We start from the raw sequence: 18144 nt of genomic DNA on the forward strand, positions 1-18144 counted from the left end.
CACACACACACACACACACACACACACACAGAGGCAGGTTGTGTTTGAGGTGAATTAGGACAAGAAGTCAGTGGTGGACTACATCTACGGTGTCTATTTACTGAGGATTTTTGTTGACGGTAATGTGAGTCACTTTACTGTTGACAAAAATTTTGTCTCGCTTTAAGTGAGACTAAAATATTTTCTGAGCAGCGAGGAAGTGACAGGACCTTTTGATGTGACCAATCAAATCTTCAGATAATAAACTAGAACAGGAAGCTGGGATCAGGAGAGAGGATGAGTCAGGGAAGTCCTACATAAACTGGACTGAAGCAGCACAAACAGAGAAGAAAATATTAACAATATAACGAAACAAAAATTTGTTTTGTTTTATTTGTTTTATAATGACTAAAGCTTCATTCAGGTGCTCATAAGGGTCATTTACAGCCCCACCACAGTAATATTAACAGCCAAACAGTAATGAACATCTCAGTCTTTTTTAGTAGAGATGTGACTAATGTCATCTGAGAACCTAAAAGTCCAGAGATAAAATCGATTTTCAGGCTAAAACATTCAGTGATAATTTACAACTTATAATATAAATTCAACAGTAAGAAACCAAATTGTCTCCAATACTACAAAGCTAATCCCACTTCTCTAAAAAACTGCGGCACACTGGTCAGTGTGTCTGATGCTGGTTTATTGAAATAAGATTTTTCCCAGAAAGAGAGGCATCCTGGGACTTCCTTTTGTGTGTGTGTGTGTGTGTGTGTGTGTGTGTTTAGTTAAATGCATTGATATTTCCTTTCTGCTGACCTGCTGCACTCTTTATGCTTTTCCCGTCTCTCTCTCTCTTTCTCTCACTCTCTCTCTCTCTCTCTGTTGTCAGTGTGTGATATTTGATGACCGTGATCTACAGCCGCTGGACTCTGACTCTGTAAAGTCTGCGTCAGTCAGTTGCTAATTTAAATCCAAATGACTTTATTGCCATCAGATAAAGAGAGTTGGTCTAACATGCTAACAGCTCTGTGGGGCTGTACCACAAACTGTACATACGATTATTTTAAATATTTACAGTCTATGGGCTGTACTTAGAATTAGCAGGGCTGTGAGCTAAAAGCTAGCATCAGCAGACTAACATGCTCACAGTGGCACCTTCCTGTTTAGTAAAACACAGCGGATGTCTGCCCCATGCTGGTGTCTCAGAGACACTGCAGCCTGTACATCACTGGATAAGATCTCTCTCTCTCTGTGTTTCAGGACCATTGTCACTATCAGGGCTTCGTTCAGGACATGAAGGGTTCTTCTGTTGCTATGAGCATCTGCCACGGCCTCAGGTAACACACAGAGACATACACACTATTGATTTTTATTTGTTCATGAATTAGTTTTTTTTGTTTTTGTTGTTGAAATTACTAGACAACATTTGATTGTTTTTAGCAAGTAACTTGCACTTTTTATGTACTGTATATACACTTAAACTGTAACTAAAGACTTAACAAATACAAATTATTCTATAAATATAAATCCTATCACAGGTTTCCAGAGTCCAATGAGATGTCTCCAAATTTCTTGTGTTCGGCCAACAGTCCAAAACCCAAAGACATTCACTTTATCTTGAAAAAAAGAAACACATAAATCTACACATTTTAAAAGAAAATATATGAATAGTCACTTATCCAAATCATTTCATTGTTTCATTTTCATTCAACGTTGTGCCTTTGCTCTTCTGTTCTGTATTTTCTTACACAAGGCTGTCTAAAACCTTTGGCCATATTTTATACCAACATGTTGATTTACCTCTGATCACAGGGAGAGCTTTGCATTAGAGGTGCTATTTGTAATGACTGGCTCGCACAATATCGTGTTTTTTGCTACTCATACAGAGGTTAACCGCCTGCACCGCCTGCATCCCGGTCGGTTAATTTTCCTCCTGATAAGACAGGTTGCCCTTCTGAGTGTGAGCTAACCATGGAGCTAACTCACTAACTGATTACACTGTTGCTATTTATTCTGTTAGTGCTCCCTGTTTTCAACCCACCTTCTCTCTCCCTTTGTAATCCGCTGATCAGCGGTAACCTTCATATGAGCAGCAATCTCCCCAGGTCCCCAGAAACTTTGCCGAGCTTTGAAGCAAATTGAACATTGCGGCCAAACAGTGGCATTACAACTCCCGGTCCGTTTAGTGATGCCCTCTGGCCCAAAAACACTTTTTTATTTAGACTTACATGGTGAAAGAGATGTCTGTATTAGTGGATACTTTTTTTTAGTGTCACACCCCCAGCAAAATGCATCCTCTTCAGAATGCCTTCTATCAGAATTTAATCCATTCGGCCCAAAAACTTTGGAAAGTCTAGAAGAGCTGCATTTTTAAATCATTTAATCCCTATTCAAGTTAGTGGAGCACCACACTGGAAGTAGCCGGCTCATCCAGCGGAGGTCTTTAATGCAGCAGTAGTGTTGATCACTCGGGTAATTTTTGGTTCCATGATGGATTTGTACGCCACTAAGCAACTCTTATAGGAATGAACAGGGCCCCGCCTCAAACGCTGCACCTAGTTCCTTCTGTACATCAATGGATCTCCCACGGAAGCCCAACCCGGGTATTGTGCAGTGCAGAGTGGCAGCAACTAGCTAGGCAGTGGGAGCTATTGCCTGTGATGTACACTTAGCAACAGAAAAAAAGAAATAGCAGGTAGAATGTCATGATTGATTAGAATCAAGTGTTTAACAAGGTTTAACAAAGTTTAATACATCTATTCTGTATTAAACTTCATTAAGTGTCACATTATTTCTCTGGTTCATAGATTTTGTTTGATTTCAGCAGAAATTTTACCATTTAAAATGCCGTCTTTAAGAAAACTGACACACACACACACACACTCACACACACTGTACACACTCCCCTCTCTCTCAAGGACAATGTTTGTTTTCTTTTTATATTCTTCTCCCAGATGGCTGTGTGTGTGTGTGTGTGTGTGTGTGTGTGTGTGTGTGTGTGTGTGTGTGTGCGCGCATGTGTGTGTGATGTCCACCCTGCTGTTTCAATCTGTGTGGTTTCTAAGTAATTAATAAGGTGGATTTACACACTCTGGCTTAATTAATAGTTTGACTTTTTGTATCATTGTAAAACTAAAACACACACACACTTTTCAATAATCTCTATGTAACACCACTGAAGGTTTTACCTGAACTTGAACGAAGCTGAAAGGGATTGTTCTTCTGAAGTGGGTTTGTATGAGGTAAATATCCATACTCAGTGTATCAGCTACAGTAGATGGAGTTTAGAGAAGCTGGCAGGAGTACCAACACGGAAGCTAAGCAATGTACTGCTGTGGACGGGGGCAGCAGCTGAATGTATTTTAGATACCTAAAAAAGGACCACCTAAAAAAATCCAAATCAGATTAGGTGTACGCTATATTTAGACTATTTCCCCCGCTTTACCTTGCTGTCAAACAGCACTTTCCGACAAGGAACTGTAGCTGTTATCTATGCTCAAAGCCACCAGACTTCTTTGACAAAAACAGGAATTTTACCTCGCAGAACACGGGAGTTGCTGGTCTACTGCTGCCTCGATTGGTTAAATTGTTAGTTTTGTTACTTCTGACCCTTTAAAACACCACAACAATAACACAAACTTGTTGTTTCTGATGTCTCACTCTGAATGAGAAAACAAATATCTATCTACTTGTCTTTCTTTTCATCAGAGGAGTGTTGCATCTCGCTGATGACAGTTATGGCATTGAGCCGTCAGACTTCGCCCCTGACCAGCACTTGGTGTACCGGCTGCAGGATGTGACATCACAGCCCCGGGGGTGTGGCACGCCACACGACAATGAGCGTGATCATGACAACAACGCCACAGAGCACGCTCAGTACAAGCCAGAGGAAATCCATCATAGACAGCACAGCAGGGTGTGTTCACACACACACACACGCACACACACACACACACACACACACACACACACACACACACACACACACACACACACACACACACACACACACACACACACACACACACACACACACAAACAAACAAACAAACAAACAAACAAATTAATCATTTGTGCATATAAAGTAACTTGTTGTTGTGTGTTGCAGATGAAGCGAGCTATTCTTCATCAAACTCACTACGTGGAGCTGCTGCTGGTAGTTGACAACGACAGGGTAACCTACACACACACCTAATTCACTTTTCTTTTTTGGAACATTTCAAAAGTTTGTTTAATATTAGCTCGATAATAAAGAAAAAAAACGGCTAGTAACTGGGGCTTACTGAGTCTGAACTGTGCTGTGTGAAGCTTAAACTAATTTCTCACAGCCACTGGGGGTTACTGTGCTTTTACTCTCACATTGCCAGACCTTCTGGCTAGTCTACACAGCATTCAGGTATGGTAGAAAAATCTGCTCTAGTTAATTAGCATGTATTTAAACCAATCACAATCGTCATAGGCGATGCTAAACGCCGGACAGAGCCATGGTGCTTTTGCAAAATAACCTCGGGAAGTAACCTGTTTTGGTGGAACATGTGCTCGTTTAAAGGAACATGTTGACTTGTTGGAAATTTAGCTTGTTCACTGTATCCCCCAGAGTTAGACAAGTTGATACATACCTTTCTCATCTCTGTGTGTGCTGTAACTCTGTCTGACTCCCCCAGCATTATCAAAAACGTTTTCTCTATTTATGATTGTTTGATTGCTAACGTTAGCTCAAAACGCCATTTAAGTGACAGCCTTTGTTGTGTTTGATTGCTAACTTGTAGCCAGCAGTGAACGAACTTTGTTAAGTAGGTCCGTTTTTACTGTACTGACATTACAGAAATCTCTCGTTAGCATCTTGTAGTCTTGTCGCAAAGTAACGTATGGGCTGACCCCATCTTCACTTGTCGCAAAGTGACACATGCGCAACGCGATCTGGGAGTGACAGAGGCTTACCCCCTTACTTCGCCTTTCTGAGAATATAGTTCCCAGTTAGTATTGCTGTGTCTCATGTGACCTTGTTATTTGTACACCCTGGGACTATACATGTAAATAAAACATGTTGGCCTTATTTTGTCACTTATTGGGAGCAGTAGCTAGTTGGAACCAGTTACCTGCATATCTTTGCCAGGCTAAGCTAATGATGGGGGGGGTCAGACAGAGTTACAGCATGCACAGAGATGAGAAGGGTATGTATCGACTTATCTAACACTGGGGGATACGTTGAATAAGCTAAAGTCCCAATAAGTTGGTGTGTTCCTTTTAAAGGTTATTTTATTCTTGCAACAGAAAACTCAGATTGGACAGATAGTCTAGCTAGCTGTCTGGATTTACCCTGCAGATCTAAGATCTGAGGAGCGGTTAACCATATTCCTCATAAATCGACCAGAGTTTAAAATTACAACACAAAAAAATCTGAAGGTAACGCAGAAATCCAGCAGAAAAAGAGTTAAATCCAGTGGAATTTCCGGCGGCACCGGAGCAATCCTGAAATTGGAACGGTGTGGACATAGACTACTGTCCTGTTGTAAGCATTAAATGAAATACTAAAAGGTGCTTTGGAGTTTGGAGTTGCTTTGAAAGGTTTATTTTGTCCTAGATGTAAACTTAACACGTCCAGGGCAAACAGAGATAAAACTGATAACTGTTGAAAATGTTGGAATGTTTCTTTAAATATATAATTATGTATTTAATGTTTGGTCTAAAGATTTTTGTTCTTTCAGTATAATTATCTGAACAAGAACGAGACAGCAGTGAGGGACGAGATGGTTCATCTAGCCAACTTTATAGACAGCGTGAGTACACACACACACACACACACACACACACACAGTCAAAGACACACACACACACACACACACACAAAAAGAGAGAAGAAGTTCCACAAACAAGGAATTGAAAAGGAATAACCAGGAAAAGAGTCAACATGAAAAATAGTTTCAAATAATTGTTCTGTCAATCAACTCATTGATTGACTAATGTTTTCTGCTGTACTTGTATGAATTGTTGGGTTTAATTTATAACGATGTTTTATAAACTCTTCATATGTTTTGTGTGTAAAACCTTAATTTGTAAAGTAACTAAAGCTGTCAGATTAATAAAGTGGAGTAGAAGTGTATATACTCAGTACAAGTACCTCTAAACTGTATCTTACTGCACATCTTGGGTTGTTTACTTACTTAATTTGTGTGTGCGTGTGTGTGTGTGTGTGTTCAGATTTACATTCAGCTAAATGTTCGAGTGGTGCTGGTTGGCCTGGAGATTTGGACTCAGCAGAACCTGATCAACACCGATGGAGGAGCCGGAGAGGTGCTGAGTCGCTTTACGCAGTGGAGAGAGAAAGATCTGGTTCCCCGTCGCCGCCATGACTCAGCACAACTCATCCTGTCAGTACACACACACACACACACACAAACATACACACACACACACACACACACACACACACACAAACATACATGCAGTCAGTATTCTTCATATTTATGATGATGATGTCCTTGCAGGAAAAAGAGTTTTGGGGGAACAGCAGGAATGGCGTTTGTCTCCACCGTCTGCTCCCGTAGTCACGGGGGCGGGATCAACGCGGTATGCTGCTGCTGCTTACTGCTCTCTTTTTATTGGCTGACTCACCTGTCTTTCTCTTTACAAATTAATGCAGCCTTGAAATCATACAGAAAAGTTGGTAAATTTAAACTCTAGGGGCATAATCTACAAAGGTTCTGCCTCTGAGAATGAGTGTCATCTATTATGCCAAAGAAGAAGGAATAAAAGACGTTTTTTACGGACTGAAGAGGACTAACAGGGACCATTATACTGTCTTTTAGTTTACTCTCATCCTGTCTGTCTCTCTCTCCAGTTCACCAATAACAACATTCCCTCGTTCGCCTCCATCGTGGCTCATGAACTTGGTCACAACCTTGGGATGAACCACGACGACGGACGTTCCTGTACTTGCGCCACCTCTGCCTGTATCATGAACTCTGGAGCCACGTAAGACACACGCACAGACACACACACACTCACTCATTAACAAACATACACACAGATATTCACACAAAAATGTATGAACAAATGTACACCATATGACATCTGCTGCTCCTCCTCTTCCTCCTCCTCTCTGCAGAGGATCCAGAAACTTCAGCAGCTGTAGTGCTGATGACTTTGAGAAGATGATCTTGTTGACGGGGGGAACCTGTCTCCTGAACGTCCCTCGGCCTGACGAGGCCTACAGTGCCCCCTACTGTGGAAACAAACTGGTGGACATGGGAGAGGAGTGCGACTGTGGCTCACAGAAGGTCTGTGGATAATTTTCTCAATGATAAATTAAACTTCAACAGTCCCGCGAATAATGTAAAATAGACATATTTCACACATTTATACACACACACACACACACACACACACAGATATACTGTATATGTTTGTTCACATGAAGTCAACGTCCACCATTAAGAATTATTAATTATTATGCGGAATCAGCTTTTATCAACTTCTTGCAGTGTACCCACGGATATACAGACAACTGTTACTGGACTACTCTGATACTTAAGAATACTTAAAAAACATGCTAGTTCTCAGGCAAGTTCTGACATCATAAGGATTGTCTTTTTAGTGTTGTTATTGAAATTTATTTGTATTAAACACTGAATAATGTATAACATCGGAAAGTATAAGCCACACTTAATTTAAGAATATGTGTATCATGTCTGTGTGTTCAGACTTTGCTGTGTTATGACTCTTAGAAGGAGTTTAATTTTTTTTAAACTGCAGCAATCTGTCGTAGGTGTTTCAAAGTACTTTAATCATCTGTTTGTTTAACACAGCAGCCATACCACCATAACTAACTTTGTTGTTGTGCTGCTTACCTCCTGGGAAGAAGCCAATTTATAAAGTTCTAATTTAATAGATAAAATGTATTAAATATCACACACAAAAATGTGCTCCAACAAGCAGTGGAGAAGAAAAATCACACCAGTGTTGGTGGCTCAGATATACATAACAAATCTGTATAATATATATATATATATATATATATATATATATATATATAGCCATTTATTGTCATTGTACATGTGAACATACAACAGAATTTGGGGGGCTCTTATGTTTAGTGAGTTGTAACAATAATACCCTGAAAGAAAGATCTCAGAGCCGCTGCATCTCTGTGCGCCGCCATCACACTAGCAGCATCTCTTGGAAATAAATATATGTAAAATATACATATTGTATCAAATTGTATTTTATGAATGTGTGTGTTGTACAGGAGTGTGAAGAGGACCCCTGCTGTGAGTATCAAACCTGTAAACTTAAGTCGGGAGCTCAGTGTGCATATGGCGAATGCTGCTACAACTGTCAGGTAAACACAACCAGCTTTCACAATACTCAGTTGGCAAACAATTCTCCACACAGAGATACAACTCACTGATTATTATTATATGATATGAGGTCATATTTTGGGAAGTAATATTTTAAAAAACATTATTATATTTACATTATTATCTACAGCACATTTATAAAAAAGTGTGTGTGTGTGTGTGTTCAGTACCTACCAGGTGGAACGGTGTGTCGGTCCAGTACAGATGAGTGTGATCTACCTGAGTACTGTAACGGCTCCTCGTCCCTTTGCCAGAGCGACGTCTTTGTCCAGGTAAGACCGAATATATTTCAACTTTTACCTGAACCACTCCAACGTTGTCTGTCTGACTTACAGATTTACATTAGACGCACCATGCTGGACAGAGATGTTTCTTCTGCTGACACAGACACTTCACAGGCGGAAAATCTTATCCTTCCTGACTGGCTCGATCTACATCCTGTCTGTCAGCCCTCAGCAGTCTGAACTTTATCATATTATTTTTTTATGATCTTTTTCAACTATTCATTGTTATTCACACTTTCAGAATGGGCATCCTTGCAGGAACCAGCAGGCATACTGTTATAACGGGAAGTGCCAATTCTACGACGGACAGTGTCAGGCCATATTTGGATCAAGTACGTCCTTCTGCCTGTTTAATGTTCACTGACTTTATGTGTGGTTCTGAGGTGACAAATGATAAAGACTGAAATAATGTCTGTATGATGCTACATTTACTGTTAAATTAAATGCTAGTGTTATACAACACTCTAAACTAGTGTGTCAGCATAAGTACACAGTGATTATGATGGAATTGGGACCTAAACATTTTTTTTTCTTCTTTTTTATGTTTTGAATATTTGTTAGAAACCAGTGAACCGATATTTTTTACATTTTTATGAAGTCCATGTGGTTAATTTTTAGAGTTTAGAGACTAACTGTTCACAAGTGTTCGTTGTGTGAATTTTCAGTTCTGAAGTTCTCTTATGTATTAATTTCTCCTCCTCAGAGGCAAAGGTGGCTCCTGAAATCTGTTTTAAAGACGTCAACAGTAAAGGAGATCGCTTTGGCAACTGTGGCTACCACAATTATGGCTACAAAAAGTGTGAGAGCAGGTAACAAACACACATACACACACACACACACACACACTGTACACCTGTTACAAGTTCAGTGTTGTCAGTGCGGTCAAGACACAACATTTGGGTGAGACTGTTGTCTGTTCTGTTATGGTTTTTTGTCTTATTTTTATAGTCTGTTCTGTGTTTTTGTATTTTGCTCCTGTTTTATTCAGATTTTCTGTCTTGTCTTGTTTTACTTCCTGTCTTCTTTTTTTCCGCTCTTGTGATGTTTTCCACCTGTTTCCCAGCCCGTGTGTCACCTGCTTCTTGTTACCTCGTTACCCTCTCTATTTGGTCTTGGTGTTCCTTTTGTACTATGTCAGATCATTGTGTTTTTGTTCCTGTTGTGTCTCCCCGAGTCAGTTTTTGCCAGGTTCTGTGCTTTCTGGATTTCCCTGGTTTTCGTATTATCTTTGTATTAGTATTTAGTTTTTTGGTCAAATAAATCCTCAAACTCAAACTTTCTCCTGCCTGCTCTCTGTGTTTAAGTCCCTGACCCATGACATGTTCTTGTGAAAAATTACCAGGTTCAGTGTGGACAAACTGAAGAGGTTTTCCAAAGAGAACAGTCTAATACATATAAACACAATTCTGTTTGGAAGATAAACTCAGAGTGTAAATCTATTATTTAGTTTGTCTGAAGGTAAAGTGAAGCTTCATGTTTTAATTGGACAATTTAACAACAGCACTGCCCTGTGGACGTTTAGCTATCGACACAGTTTAATAAACTTAATAAATATATACAAATGTAAAAGAAAAGGTCTATATTATGTTTCATTTTGGTATAGATTTCAGATCATATAACGGGCATATCTTTCAACTGCGTCTTACCATGATTGTGGTTCTTTTTCTAACTGAAGAGTCTGTTATAGTGTTTTTCCATTACATGGTACCTGGTTGACTCTACCTGTCTTTTTTTTGGTTTTCCATTATGAAAAATAGTCCCAGTTACCTGCTAACAGATCCTTTTTTAGTGTCACCTCTGTCGAGGTTTGAGGCGAGTTGAGGCGATACTAAAAGGTGACCTGATTGGTTGGAGAAAATCGTCACTAATCACTGCGTCATCATTTTTATTGCAAAATTTGCAATGGAAAAAGGAGGACAGGGCACCGCGGTCGAGCCAAGCTGTTACTAGCAGTGGGTAAGCGCCATTAGTGGAACTTTAACTTGTCACAATGGAGACAGGTACAGGCATAGATCTATGGGTACAGGTGTGATCATCAGAGCTGAGCGGAGCTGGTGGCTGCTGTAAAAACTAATTGGACTGCGTCCTCAGGAGTTCAAACTTCAGAACTGGAGTTGTCCAGTTTCAACATTAAAGTTTGCAAGTGGAGGTCACAGGATGCTGACTGAATGATGTTTTTTTCCTTCTCTATAGAAACGCTCTGTGTGGGAAGCTGCAGTGCTCTAACGTTCAGATGGTGACAGTGTTTGGCATTGAACCGTCAATCATCAGCACGCCAATCGGAGGAGCCAAATGTTATGGAGTCGACTTCATGTTGGGTTCAGACGTCCCAGATCCAGGCATGGTGAACGAAGGGAGCAAGTGTGGAGACAACAAGGTGAGGAAGAAAAGGAGAGGCAAAGTGCAGGAGGAGACAAATAAGAAGAGGAGATGTTGATGCTTTTTTCTTCTTTCTTCAGGTTTGCATAAACTTTGAGTGTGGCAGCACCGACATCCTGAACTACGACTGTGACGTGGAGAAGAAATGTCACGGACACGGAGTAAGAAACGTCCACCTGTCTGTCTGTGAACCTGTCTGGCTCTTAGCCAGGTGTATCACACACTAACTTGTTTGTCTGTCTGTCTGTCTTTCAGGTGTGTAACAGTAACAAGAACTGTCACTGTGAGGACGGCTGGGGTGGACCTTTCTGTGAGGTCAAAGGTTACGGCGGCAGCGTGGACAGCGGACCTACCTGGAACGGTAACTTTTAAACCTAATTGTTGGAATATTAATGCTAACTCCAGATGCTTCTACTTTGCTATATTTTGATGACTGTCAGTGAAACTCAGCACTTTCTGCACAAATGTTTTACAATTAAAAGCTCAACATTTAGATTGAAACTCTGTTTGTATGCCATCCTCAGATAAAGACACGTCTGTCCGAGATGGTCTGCTGGTCTTCTTCTTCCTCGTCCTTCCTCTTCTCGCTCTCGGCGTGTTTGTTTTTATGCGCAGGAACGAGCTGCTGCGACAGTTTGGGCTGGGCCGCAGGAAGAGGTCGCAGGGATACCAGTGAGTCTGAATATGTACAAACACACACAGGAGGTTTATTATTAATTTATAAAATGTTGTTTGTACCATGGAGGGTCTCCATCATGGTTGTACAATCATCAGAATATCACAAATTTTAAAAATTGGTAGATTCTGCCATATTCTAGCCGTTTTTTAAGTAAGTATTAAGAATACTAAAACGTGCATCCTTAAAGCTGCAAATCATAGACTATGAATGTAATGTTTATACGTGGAGACAAATTTAGAGGAGAGGATATTTTGTCTTTTACTAATACCCCTTTTCCACTGGCCAAAAAAAACCCACTTACTTCCACTTAAATCTGGCTTTTTTTGCATTGGGAAAGGTTACAATAGGACTTCACTCCCAAATGACTCTGCCGTAGGCACGCTAATTTTAGACTCTTTTCCTACAAAATGCTGTGACACTCATCGTCTCCACTGTTAACTAATGTCATCTCTACCACAAATTCCATTGTCTCCACTTCGAGAAAATACAGCATTATATACACAAGGAAGTCTTAAGAGAGAGATCATAATTATGACTTATGAGAGATTTTTATTTTTATTTTTTTTTAATTTAAACTCTTCAGTAAAGCACATCGTCATTAATTTAAAGGCAAGTTCTCAGTCCCCCTTTACTGTGACATGTGGTCTCCTCTGATTCAAATCAAAAATCTTAAAAAAGGTTTGACTGAAGATTTACAGCCTCTAAAACCTGGCAAGAGAATGTTCTGTAAGAGACTACAGACAAAGGACAGGTGACTGCTGACATCACTTCCTGTCGCCAGGCCTCCACATCCTAAAAGGTTTCAGCTTACAGTCGACAGCAGCTGACAGAGGAGGATGACTCAGCTGTTGTTTCTATTAATAATCAGTTCAGACTGACAACTATCCTCTGTGCTGGGTTCAAAGACACTTTAAGCTTGTTTGAGATGAACTGCACCTCGCCTGTAAAGCGTACGAGAGCAGGCGGCAGTAGCCGGGTGCGGTGATTAAAATCCACTCTCAAGTTGAACAGTTTACAGCCGAATCCAGCAGCCTTCAGAGTTGCTGTCAAAATGCTCTATATGTGGTCTGTTGCTGATTTATATTAATTATGATCCGTAATCTGAACGGATTTAGTCTTTCTCACTTCTAAATGTCACTATCAACCACACAATATGGGATTTGTACAGAATAAGCCTTTAAATCAGACAAATAACAATAAAAAATCCCTCTGATTCAAAAACAATAAAAAGGTTATATAATAAAGTTTATATAAAACGTCATCATGTTGAGTGTATTCTAAACCAATCAGCTGTTAGATCAGCTGAGAGGCCGGCGTTTCCCAGCATGCTTTGGATCTGCGTGGGTCTTGCAGTCGGTGAAAAGCAACTGCACTGCCTGTCATCTGTGCTGCGTCCCAAGACACTTTGACAGCTGTCTACGGTGCGGAGTTTAAGGACACTGACAACTCCTCTAAAACTGTCCGCTATGCTGTGTTCAAGGACACTGACAACTGCTCCAAAACTGTCCACTCTGCTGCATTCAAGGACACTGTGATAACTCCTCTGAGATCTGTGCTCTGTGCTGCTTTTAAAGGCACTCTGACGTTTAAAAACTAATGCTTTGCTGCATTTATGTTGCTGTCGGAAAATCCATGTCAGACTTGAACTTTTAGTGTGAAAGCCTTGTGACTCCAATCGCTGATCTGATGTCACTTCCTGTCTTCAGGGCTGATGGCGCAGCTTCAGCCAATCCCAGCAGAGGACCGCCTCCCAGAGCACAGCCTCCATCTGTTGCCCGGGGCAACGCCAACAACATTGTAAGAGACGGGGTGAGTTTACCACCTCCTGTGTGTGTGTGTGTGTGTGTGTGTGTGTGTTTGTGTGTGTATGTGTGTGTGTGTGTTTGTGTTTGTGCGTGTGTACTAGACTAAAGTATTAAAACAATCATTATTACCAAAAGTCCTCTTGTGATCATCTGTTTTATAATATCATATTTCCCAAAACATAATTATTTTTCCTTTGTTATTATGTAGTTTTATAAATTTCATAACTTTATATTTCTCTCTAGCCTGGCTAACTTTGTGTTTGTGTTTTCTGCTCACCCTTTTCATGAAGGTGTAAAAAAAACATTTAAAGAAGTTATGACCTCATCGAACAGATCAGTTAGTCACATTTCCAATTAGTCCCCATTGAAACACCCCTGGTAATTAGTGTTGTGCCTTCATGTTTTTGTTGACCCCATATTGACACGAGCACAGACACAATAACCTCATAAACATGTTAATGTTATAAACCTGCCTGTGACTCTGCTGATCAGGCGGCCGGTGATGATGATGATGATGATGATGATGATGATAATATCACTGTGCTTCCGGTAAGCCTCAGGTTTAGATGACTATGTTAGCCATCAGTACATGTAGGTATCACTGTGTTGATATGACGACCACGCCTCCATCCTCCTCTAGCTCCTACTGTGTTTGTTTGTCTGTATGTTTCTATTCCAACTAATTGAAATGATTGAGTTCATGAGTACTAAATTCCTCTGCTCTCTCCATGTAAAGCACCATGCTCAACTACTGCCACCGCAGGAGGTAAAATGTTTACTACTCACACTATAATACTACTACTGTAATCTCTAATGCTGCAACTGTAGTGCTTTGAACTTGCTTGCTACTGCTGCTTTTAGTGAATAGTCTTTGTTGTAAGAGTTATTTTACATTCTGTGTTTGTTTTTGGAGTTTTTTTTAAACATTTACTGACTCAGAGGTGGAAGGAGATATGTTACTTCAGTAAAAGTAGTTATACCACAGTGTAGAAATACTAATACAAGGAAAGGTCCTGCATTTCAAATGTTACATAATAAAAGTACAAAGGTACACTATAAGCATCAAACATATATATTTAAGGTACCAAAAGAACTCATTATGCAGAATAAAATATTATTGTATTATTATTGATGTTTTAATGTGATCATCACTTTAATGTTGCAGCTGATAAAGGTGGAGCTCATTTCAATTACTTGAAACACTGCTAGTGGATTATGTGTTTTATTATTAATTGTGTTTTATTAATTATTAAAGATGTCAGAAAATAGAGAGTGAATAGATAGATAGTAAAGTAGAAGTATACAATAGGAAAAAATTGAAATACTCCAGTAAGGTACAAGTACCTCAAAATAGTACTAGTACAAGTATAGTACTTATGTAAAAGTACTTAGTTACTTTTCACTGCTGCAACTTTAGTTTGACTTAAGGTTTAGCATCTCTGTGTTTTCTTGTTGTAACTGTTGCTCTTGAAGGAAAAGTAATAAGGGTTCCTGTCTCCTCTCTACTGTCCATCATCAAATTAAATACTAAAGAAGAATAAAAAGAAAGCCAACCTCTGTGGACATGAAACTGTTGTCATCAGTTCTGTTTCTAGGAGAGGCTTGATAACCTGAATAGGAGTTTCTTTCCTACAATTACACATAAATTAGACTGTTTTAAAGGGTGTTTCAGACATTTTTTAGACTAAACCTAAATTTCAAATTCAATATAATAAAAAGTGGTTTGTATTTTTCAAGTTACACCCTGGCTTTGAAACATCACTTTGCAGCAATATAAACATGTACAGAGATCAAACTGAACATCTGAAATGGACAAATAAAATGAGGAAGAAATTTAAGCTAATGGAAGATTTTCCACTGTGTGGGTTTGTGATCAGGTGGTGGAGACCAACAGGACAGCTTCCTCCTACGCTCTGAGGCCTCCTCCTCCCCCTCTGTAAGATATCCCAACTCTTTCACATATGGCTATATAAACTGTGTATTCATATATCTGCTTCTGGAACACAAACACTCAAATTCAAAGCCCAAAACTGCACAGATGCTGGATTCTCGCAGTATCGCGACAGCACGCAATAATCAATTTTGTCAGGCTTTAAGTAATGCATATGTGTCTGACTCATGGTGTCTCAATCAGCGTCCTGTGTGGTGCTACTGGCAGCTACAGGCGTGGTTTAGGTCTGTGTGACAATACAGAGCAGCGACTGCTCGTTCAAAACTACAACAGCTTCAAAAGACATTAGCGTAGATGCTGCAAAAGCATCAATTATACCAGGAGAAGAGAGTATTTCCTAATTGAAAGAAGAACAAAGAACTGCACTGAAGGCTTCTCCTGACTGACTTTAGCATTTGTTTGATAGACTGTTGATACATCCAATCACCTGCCAGGTATTTTTTTGAAAGGGCCTGCCCTTTTCCAAACATTTTCCAATGAAGGCTTCTCAGATGGTTCAGGTTTACATACCATCAGGTTAACTCTTGCTAGCTTTGTAAGGACATTTGAACTGCACCTAAAAGGTCAAGATGTGATGACATTTGAGCAAACTCTACCGAAGGATGAAGACTGTGACCAGTGTAAGCTAACTCTTAGCTAACTGGTCCTAAAACAAATTCTTCCATTAGCACCAATTTCTGTAAATAACATGTTGTATGTTGTTGTTTTGAACAGGTGTGTAAATTGAAATGTGAAAAGGAGACATTGTGGTTCTAGCAGCACCAAGGGTTGTTGACTTCTCTTTTTCATTTTGTATTCCTCTCTCAGTAAACCGAAACCTTCTGCTACATCTCAGCCTTTGGTGCCTCAAAGACCTGCCCCCGCTCCACCGGTTTAATCAATCAGGGGGCCCTGCCCACCCCACCTGGATGGCACCGCCTCTTTTTTCTCCTCCTCTTCAACCCCAGTCACCCAACACTCAAAGCTGGTTACCTAGCAACTGCCAGGTAAGGATTCTGGAGACAAGATGGCAGACAGTCGGTCCTGAACTACAAACTGGACCAGGAACTGGGCCGCTCCACCAGGAAACTGAACCCAGTAATGCATCTGGACTAAACTGAATCGGCTACTGTTCCTTAAAGACTATCTTTCTTTATTTCATTGTCTGCTCTGTCACCAAACCAGCCAATCAATTTCAGAACTTACCTGTGCTTACCTTGCTAGCTTCTAACTGACAAGTATACAGTAGCTACAGTATTTTTCACATTTCACCAAGTTAACATTATTAAGTATTTACTATATAGTAAGCTAGCCAGCTTGCTAACGAATGTTTGCTTGCTAAGAGCAAACTTAAAGAGCCCCTATTATACTCCTTTTTAGTGTAATATTTGTACTCCTGGGGTCTATTAGAATAGGTTAACATGCTTTAATGTTAAAAAAACATTATGTTTCTCATACTGCCCATCGCTGTAGTACCTCTCTCTAAAAGACTCTGTCTGAGCTCTTGGCCCGCTTTCCTGAAAAGCCCAGTCTGCTGTGATTGGTCACCGGCTGCAAATTCAAACAAGCCACTGTGCTTGCTTATGCAGCACCAACGGACAATACATATGAAACACTCGGCTGGCTTTCTCAGTAAGTGACATCAGTAATGGAAGAATTTTAAAGAGGAATGTGGGCAAACCGTTTTTAGGCCGTTGAGAAAAAGTGCTGTCTGTGGGAGAGAGAGAGCTTCATTTGGAGTGAAATATGATTCTTTTGAACTTTATACATCTATTACATACCCAAAAAACTATATAACATTATTTTGACATTGTTATACTCTGATTCTAGCCAGAACATGAGTCTGATACGGCTCCATTGGGCTGTGATTATGGGGCGTGTTTCACCCAAACCAGGAAAGAAAATACCTTTGCACACAATTGGATAGACCTACAACCAATCAGAGCAACGGAGTATTTGACGAATGTTTAACGACCCATAGTTGTCAATAGAACCCACGGCTAGCTACTGCTTATGTTGGCTACTAATCAACCCCCTGGCCAATGGATGTAAAAATAGAACACATTGTGAATTACAGCCATTAGCAATATCCATTATTACAGCTACAGGACCTCGGGAGAACAGTCATGAGCATGCGCAGTGTAGGGGGACATGGGCGGGCGCAGTCCCGCGGGTCTGCTCGCATTTATCATTACGCTACTGTTGATCATTTGTCCATCATTGTATAAAGACCGCCCTGACAATTTGATTGGTCCTAACAGCTCTTGTTTGAACATAGTTGCTCCACAACGGATCAAGTCCAGATCAGAAGTTCCCAACCTCAAATGTTGTGGGCGGGGCTAAGTTCGGCTGGCATCCAGGCTAATATAACAAACGGTACTAAAAGACAGGAAAAATCCCAAAAACCATAACAGGGGCTCTTGAAAGGCCATTAGTTAGGTTTAATTACAGTGTGTCCTAAATCTAATGCTGCATGATAGCCTTGTCAAACTTTGCATTTGAGAATTGAGCACATGGCTTACAGTGTTAAGTTATGCCAAAGTTACCATTAAAATTGAAAAGTATTTTTTTAAACGAGTTCTTTAATCCAGACAGGAGCAGCTTCTCTTTTATAACTGATGGTTTTACCGAAATGGCGGCTTTGTAGCCCCTAATTACCATTATATCTATCACAATATTTACTACTCTCCATTTAATTGGAGTGTTGAATTCTGAATGTGAAAATGTA

The 18144-nt window shown here is 40.1% G+C and overlaps 1 protein-coding gene across 1 annotated transcript in view; it reads left to right on the forward strand.

Moving 5' to 3' along the window:
- The window catches only part of adam9 (ADAM metallopeptidase domain 9), a 29584-nt gene extending 12366 nt beyond the window's left edge, over positions 1-17218 (forward strand). The window contains exons 6-25 of the mRNA XM_034872261.1: positions 1217-1316; positions 3688-3895; positions 4088-4153; positions 5688-5759; positions 6181-6350; positions 6468-6549; positions 6821-6954; positions 7088-7259; positions 8228-8320; positions 8507-8611; positions 8865-8955; positions 9327-9432; positions 10817-11000; positions 11083-11163; positions 11258-11363; positions 11527-11674; positions 13388-13490; positions 14223-14252; positions 15364-15422; positions 16245-17218. Coding sequence (XP_034728152.1) covers positions 1217-1316; positions 3688-3895; positions 4088-4153; positions 5688-5759; positions 6181-6350; positions 6468-6549; positions 6821-6954; positions 7088-7259; positions 8228-8320; positions 8507-8611; positions 8865-8955; positions 9327-9432; positions 10817-11000; positions 11083-11163; positions 11258-11363; positions 11527-11674; positions 13388-13490; positions 14223-14252; positions 15364-15422; positions 16245-16314 — 2180 coding nt within the window. The 3' untranslated portion in view covers positions 16315-17218. The remainder of the gene's footprint in view (positions 1-1216; positions 1317-3687; positions 3896-4087; positions 4154-5687; positions 5760-6180; positions 6351-6467; positions 6550-6820; positions 6955-7087; positions 7260-8227; positions 8321-8506; positions 8612-8864; positions 8956-9326; positions 9433-10816; positions 11001-11082; positions 11164-11257; positions 11364-11526; positions 11675-13387; positions 13491-14222; positions 14253-15363; positions 15423-16244) is intronic.
- The last annotated feature ends 926 nt before the right edge of the window (positions 17219-18144 follow it).

This window comes from Etheostoma cragini, chromosome 5 (genome assembly GCF_013103735.1).
Source record: "Etheostoma cragini isolate CJK2018 chromosome 5, CSU_Ecrag_1.0, whole genome shotgun sequence".
Taxonomy (NCBI): domain Eukaryota; kingdom Metazoa; phylum Chordata; class Actinopteri; order Perciformes; family Percidae; genus Etheostoma; species Etheostoma cragini.